The sequence below is a fragment of the Lissotriton vulgaris genome, chromosome 6 (assembly GCF_964263255.1).
Source record: "Lissotriton vulgaris chromosome 6, aLisVul1.2, whole genome shotgun sequence".
NCBI classification, from domain to species: domain Eukaryota; kingdom Metazoa; phylum Chordata; class Amphibia; order Caudata; family Salamandridae; genus Lissotriton; species Lissotriton vulgaris.
This window is the reverse complement of record NC_141694.1, coordinates 1,661,629,407-1,661,642,967: the sequence shown is the minus strand read 5'-3', so window position 1 is coordinate 1,661,642,967 and position 13,561 is coordinate 1,661,629,407. Positions and strand designations below refer to the sequence as shown.

The following is a 13,561-nucleotide window of genomic DNA, read 5'->3' as shown; positions in this document are numbered from 1 at the left end:
TCAATTACTGAGGCAACACTCTTGCACTAGTAAAATCACCCCAGCTGTACACTTGCTTTCATCCAATCACTCAAGCTTTAACAATGGACTCATGCAATCACTTAAACACTAGTCATGCACTCATCTAATCAGCCAGACACTACTGAAGCACTCATTCAGTTATCCAGGCACTATCCACATACTTATCGAAGCACCAGGCACTACCCGTTCACACAACCAAAAATATATGGGCAGCAGCCATTTACTCATCCTATCATTGAAACACTACTCATGCACTTAAACAATCATGTATGCACTATCCCTGCACTCTATAAATCACCTGAATAATATCTATGCACTCATGCCATCATTGAGGCACTGGAGTTGCACTTGTTTAATCATCCAACCATTATCTATGCATATATTGAATTATTGAGGCATTGGTCATGCACTTATCTAATCATCCAGCTATTCTTACTCCCTGTTAGCTGAGATAAATGAATACAGTTATAACCGGACAATTGATGCACATTTTTAGTTCAATTTTAGCTAAACGTTTATGTATGAATTCCACCCTCAGCCATGGTGGACCGTCCTAGGTTACTTTGGAAGTATATTTGTATTAATTAGCAAGATTGAAACACGGACTGTTGACTTGTATTTAAAAAGTGAAAAAGAAAATAATGATAACTGGCAAAAGTTTACTGGGTTCTTATTTTGTAGAGGAACGCTTTGTCTTGTCGAAATCCTAATACATTTTTCTTTCTTTATATTTTTTCGCAGTGCTTGAACTGATGCAATAAAAAAGGAAAAGAAATTAACAAGTATGTTTTTTCGCATTCTACAAAATTACATCCACAGACTGCTCCCCGGCTGTTACGATTGTGTTATAGTTCATGCAGAAAACTCTTTAGTTCTGGTGACATTTCACTGCATCTTCTCTCCACTTAAGCTGGAATTTGTTGTCAGGAGCAGGGGCTGGAGGTATGGAGACTGATGATCAATCTCCTTGTTTTATCTCTGTGCAATTTTAAGTTGCATCTTGTGATATGCTTGCAAGTGGTACAACATGTTTGTTGTACCACATGAATATTTTTTGCTGTGCCCGAGATAATGTGTTCTCACATATAGTGCACCTCATTTATTTAGTTGGGGTCTTCGATTTACCAGATGGAATTGTTTAAAAATCTCAAGATACACTTTGTTTCTTCATTGTTGGTTCCTCATCAGAAGACTTTTCATGTGTCGCTAAGTCCTCCTGGTATTCAACAACTACAACTAGCTGTTGGTCTTCCTCTTGTTGTTCTGATGCCTTTTTATTTTTGTAGAAATAGCCAACAAAAGTTAAAAACCAGCACAATTTTCAAAATCAGTTTGGGTGAGGCCCTATAACACACTAACCAGTACCTGGAAAGTTCAAGAAGGGAGAAATGGGTGTGTAAGTCTTTTCATAAAGGAAACTGGGTACACCAAGGAAATTTCTTTAGTTGGTAGTAATGTGCTGATTGCGAGTACTGTTGAGGAAAGTAGTTTTTTAAAACTGTTATTTATAAATGCGTTGTTAAAATAAAATAAAACCAATATGTTACTAAACAACTAGACTCAAACTTTATGCAAAATTTGTCTATATATGTGTTTTACACTTTGTCATTTGTATTCGCTACTACAGACGTCATCGCGACCTCCGGTGTCACCGTGATCAAGGAAAATGCATTTTCGATATAGTTTTTTCAACAAATGAATACGAAGGGGAATACGAATATCTTACTAAACAGCTAGAACTGAACTTTATGTAAAGTATGTCTACATATATGTTTTACACTTCGTCAAACACATGGGGTATTCGTTGTGTGTCCTCAGTGATCCCGACGTTGTCACGTTACAGGGAGGTTATATTTAGGAAATAGAATTTGAAAAAAACCTTGGAAATTCGCTGAAAAAAACTAAAGGTTAAAGAGATGTTATAGTTAGGCTGACATTTCACTTGTACAAAACCAGAGAAATTCAGCAGTTATAGTTAGCTGAGCTAACTATAACTTGCACCCCCGCAATGCTCTGCTTATGAAATCACACGGACCCCTTTCAATTTTAGTGTCATGTGGCCTAGGGGGATGGGGTCCCGTGGACCACTATTGGCTCGGGTGGAGAGTGTGGGGCCCTCCCTCCACATAACTGCACCAGTTGTTGGGGGTACCCCTCCACTTTACAAATATCTTTTGGCCCTAGCGGATGGGCACCTCGAGACCGGAAGTGGCTCTGGGAGGAGTCCATATGCCTCACCTTTTGCAAAAAAGATTGTCACCAGCATGTGGTTGGCTCCGGGGGGTTGGACGCAGATCTTGGCTTGTAAGTCAGGCCCTGAGGTCAATCTCATCTAACACACAAGCAATGCTCGTGCACAATGTGTGCTGGGCCCCCTTCAGCCATGCGTAGGGGGCATTTGACTTTAGTTATGGCAACAAGCTATTACTTTATGTTTAAAAAATCCCTAGAAATTCACTGCAAAAAACAAAGATTAACATAACTGTATAGTTAGGTGACAGTTGCTGATTATCTACATATTACATCACTCATGACATCTTCTATGACACCATTGAAAATATCTCTGCAACATTTGCAATGAACTATTGATGAGATAACTGTGCATGGCAGGGACGCAAGTTATAATTACCTTAGGGTACGACTTATTAGTTACAGAGATAAATATAACTTGTGAATTTCAGTGCTTTTGTACATTTAAAACATTATGTTGTCACTGTAATAGCCAGCTAACTATAAAGTTATATATATATATATTTCACAATGAAAACAAAGGTTAAAGATGCGTTATAGTTAGGTGAAAATGTCCATTGAAATGTACTGTTTTAAACTAACAAAACCACTGAAGTTCACCAGTTATAGTTATCTCAAGTAACTGTAACTTGTACCCTATATTAACTATAAGTCACTCCCCACCATGGATAGTGTTGTCATCAATGATGTATTTTCATATGTTGCAGTCATGTTATCAATGTTGTCATAGAAGATGTCATGAGTAATGTAATATTTCTGGTCTCAACAGTGTATGGTGAGGGTGAAAGCTATAGTTATTCAGGGCACGTGTGACCAGTTATACTCTACTCTACTAACTATAACGTGCGTATGTCAATCACTACTTAGGACCTCACATATTGCATCACTCATCACATGTTAAATGACATCATTGATGATATCACTGATAACACCATAGTCATTTGTAATATAGAGTTACTGAGTGTACATGCGTGGTCCATAAAATGGAAATGGAATAAGCCTTGGAAGCAGGATGGGGAGAGGATGTAGCCTAACGGCTAGGGTGGTTGACCTTAATTCTGGGGAACCGGGCGCGAGTATCGACAACAAAGCTCAACATCCTGTGATTCTGGGCAAGTCACTTAATCTCCCTGTGCCTAACAAAAATGAATGTGTCCTTGTGTAATGCAACTGGTGCTCATGTAAAGTACTCTGATACTCAATACCTTCCAGTCAAGTTTGCACTATTTAAAACTCCAGAGAGATAAAAAAGCAAGCTAATTGTGCACTTTAAAAGTTATATGGTGCAACATTTATAAATCACTAAAGAATGGGGTGTAAGTATTAATCCATGTGAAACAAGATAAAGAGTAAACACACCAATGTAGATTGCTGAGGCATATTTAACAGTGGGTCGTGGCTTAAAGCCAAAGCCTGTTCTTAATAATCTGTGAGAAAGACCATAGCTTATGTTGACAATAGATTATCTACTAGTGGCTATCCGGGCATGTGCCTGTGTTAATTTGTTGTAATACAGTGCATTCGATAAAGTCTATGTAACAAGGATGTTTAGAAAGTGTGGATGCCTATTTTCAGAAGTTTGCAGAAAGTTTTATGGCACAGCAGATTGTTGAATGCACAGCAGGTCATGAGCCGGCTGCAGATGTAATCACACCTGATGTAAGGCTGCAGAGGTAATGGTAGCCTATCGTACTAAAGCTTGTCAAAGATTCTAGCTTTGATTCTCACTAGTTGATTTCAACCACCTACTATCTGATCAAAATCCAACAGTTTTGTATTTTATGATTTACAATTCCTAGTACTTTGAAGGCCATTCATATTCCAACTGGCCAGTTCAAAGAAGCATATTCAGCCTGTATATAGTCCTGTATTCACACAGCTCCCTGTTTTGCCAATATCATTGAAATCATACCTTTATGGTTATGCTTTAAAATCACTTCTGTCTTAAACACTTTTTAATGCACTCTTAATCTCTTCGTGATTCACAAAATCCACTGTAATAGCCGCTACTCACCCTTATCCCCTTTCTCTCTTTTTTTTGGAGTGGAAGAGAGTGTGAGAGAGGGAGGGTGAGTCGAAGAGAGTCTGAGCGAGGGAGGGAGAGTGGAAGAGAGAGTGCAGGAGAGGGTGGAGAGTGGAAGCAAGTGTTGGAGAGAGAGATGAAATGGGTCAGAGACGGAAACATTAGTGCACTGCTATCCTGGACACATCACTTAGGGTAGCTCAGGGACACGTGCATTGACAGCAGAAAGGCTTTCTTGATCACAGGGTGTGATTTGTTCGCTGCTTGTGTCTTTGTGCACGTCATCTCTTGTACGGAAAAGGTTAGAAGCGCTGTAATGCTGCAGGTTGAGTCTAAGGGGCATATCATCAAGGGGTGACAAAAATACTATCGCCGCTTTAGAGCGTGTGATTCCTTGACTTATCGCCCATTTTTCACACGCCTCGCCACGCATTGATAATGAGATGCAAAGGAGGCGTGGCTGTGAAAACAACTTGGAATATTATCGCGAAGCTACCAAGGAGGGTTGGTGATATATAAAATTGCGTTAAGTATGCCTTAACGCAGGAATTTAACGTCTGTTAAATTCCTGACTAAGGCATCCTCCAGGCACTTATTTTACTCATCAAACACTGACTGTGAGCAAGAGAGGGTAAAGCACACAAAGTGGAAAGAAAAGGGAAGAGATAGACGGGAGAACCATTGCAAAGGGAGAAAACAGGGACCTGCGAGGATGAGGGAGATTCTGATAGTGGATGGAAGAACCATGAGATAAATTTAGGTCTATACCCATCCTTGGCATTAGGCACATTGACATTTCAAAGCACAGACCACAAGTGTCTGTGCAGAGCTGTGGGCACCGGCACTCATCCTATCACAAATTAAGTACTAAAGCCACTGACACATGGACGAGCTGTTATTCATCCAACCAAAGATTGTTCTGCATTCCCCAAAAGCGTGTCATATCAAATGCAGCTTAATGCTTTAAAGCCTTTTACATACAAAGATTTTCGGCATGAAGCACATTTTTCATATGAACATCCATTCAGCCGTCCTAAAAGCAAACACTGCGGACAGCTACTTAATCAGTCACTAAGAGCATCTGTAATTGATTTTAAAGAGCAACCTTGAACGCCAGTGGGGTTGTGATTGCTCGGAAGGGGCCACACAGCTCACTTCACAACCCCTGGGGTCTACAGTCTCACTAAGCAAACAACAGCAGAGGAACAGCCACAGGCTCCATGCTCCACTCTCCTGGCTCTGCTTAGCCTCCTGCCCCAAGGTATAGGGGCTCTTGCTCCCCTGGAGTCCTAGTCCTCCTCAGCTAGGGCAGGGGGACAGGCTTTGTTTTATGACACACAGCTCATTAGCCAGGCGTCACAGGAAAGAACACTTCCTCAGGTGTGCAGCTCACCTACCTCAGGCCGAGTTCCTCCCTGTTAGAACCGGCTTCCTGGGCACCAGGGCACTCAGGGGTTATCGCATTTCCCTTTAGACTCTTGTCCTGACTGAGAGCCTTGGGAACCGTGCTGGCCCTTTCACTCTGGTTTAGGGCCAGCCTGCTGGGAGTTCTTCTTTCCCTTGGGCTTGGAAAGGGGTTGCCCCTGCCCCCTGTTCACTCTGTTGCCAAGCCACCTAGCTGCCACCACTGTAAGTTTCTCAGGATCCCTCTCAGGAAGGTTAGACAGATACTGTCTGAGTAGAATAGAGCACTCCTCCCAGAGACGCTCTGCTATCATCACCTGATTTAGGGACTGGTAATCATTTGCTTCCATCCCTCTCACCCACTCACTCCAGTCTCTCACTATGTCATGGACCCAATTCTCAAAAGGAACCCCATCTGCCTTCTTGTTCTCGCGGAACCTCTGCAAGTACTAGGCTGGTTTCAACCCAAACCGCCTCATCAAAGCATCCTTCATGCACTCATATGTAAGACTGTCTTTCTCAGGCATCCTTTCAATTACTTCAGTCCCTTCCCGAGGAAGGCGACTCAGTAAAGTCACTGCTATGGACTGACCATTAAGACCTTGAGCCGTACATGCTAGATGAAGGGTATGCATCCAACTGAGAATATCAGGGCCAGGCACATACATGTGTATCAATTCTTTTGGTACCTTGGGGGTGTTCTCTTTTCCCTGGGACTTTGAAGTTGACTCACCAGCCACAGCTCGTAGCCCTCTATCAGCTGCTAACTTGAGCTTCTCTTTCTCCAGGGCTATCCACTCTTTCTACAATTCCCTATCCATCTCTTTCTCCTGTCTCTCCCTCTCCTTCTCCAGCTTCTCCCTTTCCCTCCCCTTCTCCTTCCAAGCCCACTCTTCGTGTCTGACCCTTCGCTGCTCCTCTTCTGCCTGGCGGGCCATCCTTAGCTTCTCCCTCTCAAAATCCCTTGCTTTCTCCTCTGCTAAATCCTTAGCTTCCTGGAGTTTCAGCTGCAGTTTAAGGGTCTCTGCTAGCTCAGTCCCTCCCAAGGAGGTGAATCCGGGTACAGGGGAAAATGTAGTCCTTGAGATAGGGGGAGATGAAAATCTACGGGCAGGTCTAGGGGAAAACCTAGGGGAAAGCCTAGGAGAAAGCCTAGGGGCTGGTATAGGCGAAGCCTGCACTGACTGACGTGGCAGGCTTGTGATAACACTGCTCTACAAATCCTGCACAACAGTTACCTCTTGCTCAAACATTTTGTCATGTGGCTAATCAAGTGCCCCCTGTTCTTTAGAGCCTGGGACTTTCCACCCCCTGTCAGCACACATTTGCTTTAATTACTCCACAGTCAAGTTCTGCAGTTCCAATTCCTCTCCAATGTTATCTGCCATTTTACATATAGCTTATGGGTATCTGCTGAACTTATTAACTGGCCTCAATGTCTGTTGAGAATGAAGTCTTCTGATCTAATACCGATTGCCACCATGTTAGACCCAGCTTCCTGGGCACCAGGGGACTCAGGAGTTACTGCGCTCCAATCGCATCTACTGGAGTGTTCCCCCATTGGTGTCCTGGGGCCTCAGTACTAGTGGACCTAAAACTGGATAACCAAGTACTTCTCTCCAGCACTTGACTCTCTCAGGGTAGCGAGACAGAGCAGTCCAATGCTTACTCAAGGAGGTGAGGTAGGGTTGACATTCAGAATACAGTGAACACCGTACCACCAGGTGATAAACTCAATGTCCAGTCAGTGCTTTACATTTTATAAAAGAAAAGTACTTTAATACACACAAGATAATTATTCTATACATAAAACTAGGATAAACAGTGAAAACCAGATGTCTCTACAAACCTCTGGGCCAGAGTCCTGACCCCAAACAGTGTTATGGTGGCTAGACACCAAGCACTATAAAAACACAGTTAACTTGAAAACACACAATTAGCATGCATAATACAGACCATATTTCACAGGGCTTCTCTCATTCGCTAGAGCCTTGATACCAATCTTTGGATGGAAAGAATATCGTTTCAGCATATGATGTGAATTCAAATGTTCTTGATCAGCCCCATAAACTCCACCCAAAGCAACAGAAGTGAGTCCTGAGTGAGGAGACTGCTTTAGTGGTGTCAGGGATCTGACCACAGGTGCCTGATGTCTTGGCACAGTTTACTGGAGTCCCACTAGTCCAAAGCCACTGGCTAGCTGTCAGAGGGTAGTGGCTGGACAGAATGCCAGCTACTACTTGTTCAGGCTCCCACAACACAGGGGAGGAGCTTAGAGGGATTTGATCTCACCTTCAAGGACTAGAATCAATATTCCCCCTCTCTGGTTCACTTGATGTGCTGCAAGCTCCCTTTCCACACCAGCTTCCTTGATGGGCCACAAGCTCCCTTTCCACACCAACTCCCTTGATGGGCTGTAAGCTTCCTTTCCACACCTTGGGCAGCTGTCTGCAATTTCCTTGTTCAAAAGCGCATACTCCACAAGTCTCACAGAAACAGCTGGTCTTCTCCCATGCTGCTGGTGCCCTGGATTCTCATTGAACTCTTGGCAGACTTCATCCATCATAGAGAAAACTTCCTTATGTTCCAGACGCAGTGAGCAAGTGTCTTATCCCTTGCCTTTACACTGCGGGCCGCGCCTGTCTACCTTCCAACGGACCTGGTGTGGCCACCTCTTCAGTCATCAAACCAGTCTTGAACAACAGCTGACCACTCAGGCCAGACTTTTATCACCTCTGATTGATATGCTCATCCAATCAGAGGGTCTGCTACTTTTGCCTCCTGAATACACTTCCAATCACAAACCATTCATGGCATGTTCAATGCATGGCTAAAGTATGCACAGATGGCCTACAGTCTTCCCTGGTACCAGCATGTGCAATTCCCTAAAGAGGAATTTTAATTAACTCCAGACCAGGAGGCACTGACCAGTGGGGGAGGGTCCTCTTAGTGAAGTTAGTGCAGCTAAACTCAGATAAGAGGTGAGTGTCTACCCCAGCCCACCAACCCTCTCCAAGGAAATGGGGAGGGGGCACGGGCTAGCTGGGATGTCCAGCAGAACAGCTCGCATTGCTCACACTGGCTCAACTCACCATTTTTCCCCAGTACACCCAAGGGCTCTCAAGGACTCTCAAACACACGTCAGGTAGACGAAGGCAACAGGACCACAGGCATGGCAATAAACAACAAAGGTACCAGAGGGTCTCAGATTAATGTGCCCATAAACAAAGAAAACCAACCAAGAACTCACCCTTGCCCCCAGGTTATGTCACAGAGAGCTCTCCATGGATGAGGAAAAATACCCATCAGTCACCATTCGGATCCGCCCTTCATCATTTGGGATTTTGTCCGTACCACCCGTCAGAGATTATTGGTACTCTCCTAGGAGGTCAACCCGGTGGTAGGGGGTATCCTCACTGAGTATAAGAGACGACGGTGTGGTATACCACTCGATGTTGGTGAGTGGCAGAAAAAGTGGGACTGGGGTGTGCAGTGCAAAAGGAGGTGTGAAAGGAAGAAACCAAGAAAAGTGAGTTTAAAATTGGTTTAGAAAAAGCACCAGACAAAGATTTATTCCAGTTGTGCTTAACATACCAATGTTAAAAACAGTGCACCCGCTGACTATCTGTTTATGTAGACAGCCTCAGGTCAATATGGTCGACTAGTTTCAGCAATTAAAGGACTAATTTTGTCATTGCTTTCTTCAGGACCAGAATTAAAATAAATGCTACTACACCAGGTGAAAAAGTAAATCACAAGAAAAAAGTTACACCAAAGAAACATAAACAAGTGCACGCGGTCACCTGTATGCTCCGGGTGTCCTTACAGTCTGTGCAAATCACTGTGGAAAGAAAGTGAGGAGATAAGGCTCTCAATAGTAAATGGGCCAGATAGTAAAACCATCAAATATGATTTAGACTAGAACACATAAGGTGTTGTTCAGAAAAAGCACTAACTAAGTGCAGACGCAGTTTAGATACATTTGGGGAAAGATTTATGATACCAAATGTTAGTGAGCTCTTACCTCAATCTGTAAGGTTAGCTGGCCTCACCCCACCTGGCAGAGGCTCAGGGGAAGAATGAAGCACCGCTCTAGAAAACATGTAGGACACACATTAACACATAAAATGCACGTGACAGAACAAAGCTCCTTATACTACCATTAGCCGAAAATACATGGTCAAGTAGACCAGTCAGAGTGATGTTATGTTTAAAAAGGAAGCTCCAAATGAGTAAATAACCATGGTGGAAATATGCTCGCAAAAGCGCCTGGGCGCGAAGGCTCGCCTTACCTAACCGTCGGTACTCCTGGCCGGCGTCCTGGCCTTCTGGGGAGGTACCGACAGCTGGCGAGGGAGTGTAGATGAGCCCTGTCCTCATTGGGTGGGAGGTCACGTGGGGCGTCTTACTAGCGTTTCAGGAATGGCGTATATCCCCGTGTTGATTAACAGCCACTCGCTGCCCTTCAAAGCTGGTTCGAACCGAGTCAACATGATCGGCTGCAGGTAGGTGGGAGGCTGAATAGAACCAGCGCTGCTATTGGGAGCGCGGTGACGTGACGCGTTCACAGCGCGTGTTGCGATTGGATAAACTGCATATCAGAGCTGCGCTCCTATTGGGGGCCGTGTTAGTGGCTCGTGCTGGGTCTGCCTCGGTTGCCAAAGCGACGAGGATAAACGAACTGGGTAGGTAAACACGGAGGGGGATTTAACACGTGCTGATGATGCACGGTTTTGACAACTAAAGTAAATAAAGTGAGTGACATGCGTGACAGACGCTGGTGATTTTAGAGCACTATCTAGCAGAACGTGTGGAATACTCTGTACACTCAAAGGAGTTTAGTCAGGGTACTGTGCCTGCTGGGTAGGACGTGGATGTTACGCTAGAGACACAGCAGGGCCAATATGAACTGCTAACATGGAGTTCCACCCTACGGCCCATTGGTTGAATGCCAAGTAATATATGGCACATGATGGTGGTTCACCCGCTAGGACGGGAGCCTGGGGGCATGATGTAATTATCTCAAAGAGACTAGTGTACCTATCTCCCTCCTGCTATGAATGAGGCAAACAGTGACGCAGTATTGAAAAAAGCTGTAATTAGGTGATGGTACTATTGTTACAGAGAAGACCATGGAATTTCGTCATTCAGACCCTCTTTGTGTGTCTTCAATTTGAGGACCCATCTCTGTTCTTTTTTCATTAGATAGCTGGCTATGTCAGTAGTGTGTGAGGGTATGAAGGGTTGTTCGAGGACAGTCCATTGGAATTCAGTGGCTAGGTGTTTAGCTTCCAGGAAATGGGCAGTAAGTTTGGTGGCTTGTCTCGCGCAACGGATCGTGCTCTTGTGCTCAGATATCCGTATGCGGACCTTACGTGTTGTCATGCCCACGTACTTGTGACCACATGGACAAGTGATAAGGTAGATCACGTGGTCACTATTGCAATTAGTGAACTTAACTTGCTTCCATGGTCTGGTGGTCCATATATCAATTTCCAGTGATTTCTTAGTCTGTGCGCAGACCTGGCAATTGCCACAAGGATGATGCCCCTGAACAGGGGGAAGGTTCCACAGTGTGCCCACAGCTCTGGGCATCTCCTCGCGTGGCCTGGTGTGCACCAGTCTGTCCCTCAGATTTGGGCCCCTCTTGAAAGAGACAAGGGGGCGGGGAAGCGTAAGGCGCCCAGAGTTCAATATAGGCCAGTGCTTCTTGACCGCACTCTGAATGCCGTTCGAAAGACTACCAAATGTGTGGACAAAGGTGAGGCGGTCTAGGTCCGGTTTGGGAGGTCTCGGTTCCAATAGGGCTTCCCGGTTGTTATTCATAGCCCTTTTCATGGACCTCTTCACTAGTTTAGGAGGATATTTACGAGCCACAAGTTGCCTGCTTAGATCATTAGAGTGTTTCTCGAAAGCTGTCCCTGTGGAACAGTTCCTCTGTACCCGTAAAAATTGGCTAAAGGGGAGGCTCTCCCTTAGTGCTCGTGGGTGGTTGCTGTCAAACAACAGCAAGGAGTTCCTTGCGGTTGGCTTCCTGTAAAGCTCTGATTGTAGGCCATATGGTCCTGCTGTTATCAAAAGATCAAGGAATGCTAGTTGTATTTGACCGATCTCGATGGTAAATTTGAGGTGATTATTTCTGCTGTTGAGCCACCCCAGGAATTCTAAGCAGCTCTCACTCGACCCTCGCCACACAACAAAGACGTCGTCGATGTACCTTTTCCAGGTTTTTAATTTGTCAATAAAAGGATTAGTCTGGTTCAGTACATGATTTTGTTCGAACGAATGAACATACAGATTCGCCAGACTGGGGGCTTGTTCAGGAGGGTGGCTATTGGCTCACCCCTCCTGACTATAGATTTATTGCTGCCACCGTTGTCAGTCTACCACAGCCTGGGTAGAGAGGGCAGTAGCCACTCTCTGAAAAATAGAGGTGCACTAGGCATGCCCCCTGGACCTCAGAGCCAAGCTCTAGGGTCTCAATCCATGTAAACAGGAAGACCCTCAGTGGACATGTATGATTGTCATGCTCACTGAGGTAGAAATCTAGAAACTATATAGTAGCTTTTGAGTGACTTGCCTGGAGATTAGCATAAGGCAGGGGAAGCACTCTCTCCAGAGACATGCAGTCGACTTCCCGTCCCAACACACCCCCGCAATTCCAGCAGCGCAAGGATTGGCTGAGCGCTGGCAGCCTCTGACCCACCCACTAGCTGGGTCAGGAGCTGCCAATGTCTATTTGGAGTCTTGTGTGCTGCAGCAGCAATTCCCCTGGATCCTACATTGCAGAGTCCCCCCGCGCCTTGAAACCCTCACGGGTGAGTAGCGTGCTTATAATACACTGATTGATAGAGATGCTGGCGATGGCTCAAGTGTGCATGTAGGGCTGGTCGGAGCAAGGTACTCGTCCAACCTGACATGTACACTTCACCCCATGGAGGACCGGTCCCTGCTAAATATCGAGCAGGCTTGGAGCAGAGGCTCACGCCTCCCCTCACCTGCTTATGCAACATCTTTGCCTGGGTGACAGTCATGTAGTAAGAAAATAAAAAGATGGAATCATCTATTGATTGATTAAACATTGATTGATTAAACATTTCCAATAAGGCAAAGAAACAGCGGGGTGACAATTATCCATGCATCCGATGTATAATCCAAAATAAATTTCCTAAATCAGATTAGGTATATAGATGAATTTTTTCACCTTTTTGATCTTTTGTAGGAAGGACTGGCTCTGGGCCTAACCTTTAGTCTAATTTCATTGATGGTCTTAATGTAAGTAACATAGTTCTTATTTTAGATCTTGGCTCTATTTCTTTCTTTATCTTTCACTCTAAGTAAGGTGCTCTCTGTATATATATTTTTTCAGATTCTTTGGTTTTGCTCATTTTGGTCCTGATGATGACTCTTTGACTTTTGGGGGTCGAAATGCTGTTGAGGCTTTTGGCACTTGGGAAGAGATTAAAACTTACAATGTTCCATTTTCATTTCTGGACTATTCTACAAAATGATGGCCTCTTTGCCATTGTTTGTTTATCTGTACTACACTGTGTACTGTCTTAAGTACTTGTTTGTGTAATATGTTGAGCAGCAAGAACGTATGTATTGCATTGTTTATGTTGTGTTTTTGTTATATGTAAAATGTGCTTACAGTAATAATTGACTGTCCTTTTTAACCTTTCTGTGGGCACCTCACTTTATTACATTTATATGTATTGACTGTGAAACATCTACCCCTTTCCTGGAACCATTTCTGTTTATACACATTTCATTGCCTCTGGTTCTGGGTCAGTCAGGCCGCCCTTGTTGTGATTAACCTCTACTTCTTCTCTGCCACAAACATACTGTTTTTCAGAATCCTGA

General features: G+C 44.4%; 1 protein-coding gene across 1 annotated transcript in view; it reads left to right on the top strand.

The window, feature by feature from the left end:
• The window catches only part of LOC147709274 (uncharacterized), a 99,043-nt gene extending 85,834 nt beyond the window's left edge, over positions 1–13,209 (top strand). The window contains exons 5-6 of the mRNA XM_086925921.1: positions 12,921–12,973; positions 13,068–13,209. Coding sequence (XP_086782047.1) covers positions 12,921–12,973; positions 13,068–13,209 — 195 coding nt within the window. The remainder of the gene's footprint in view (positions 1–12,920; positions 12,974–13,067) is intronic.
• The last annotated feature ends 352 nt before the right edge of the window (positions 13,210–13,561 follow it).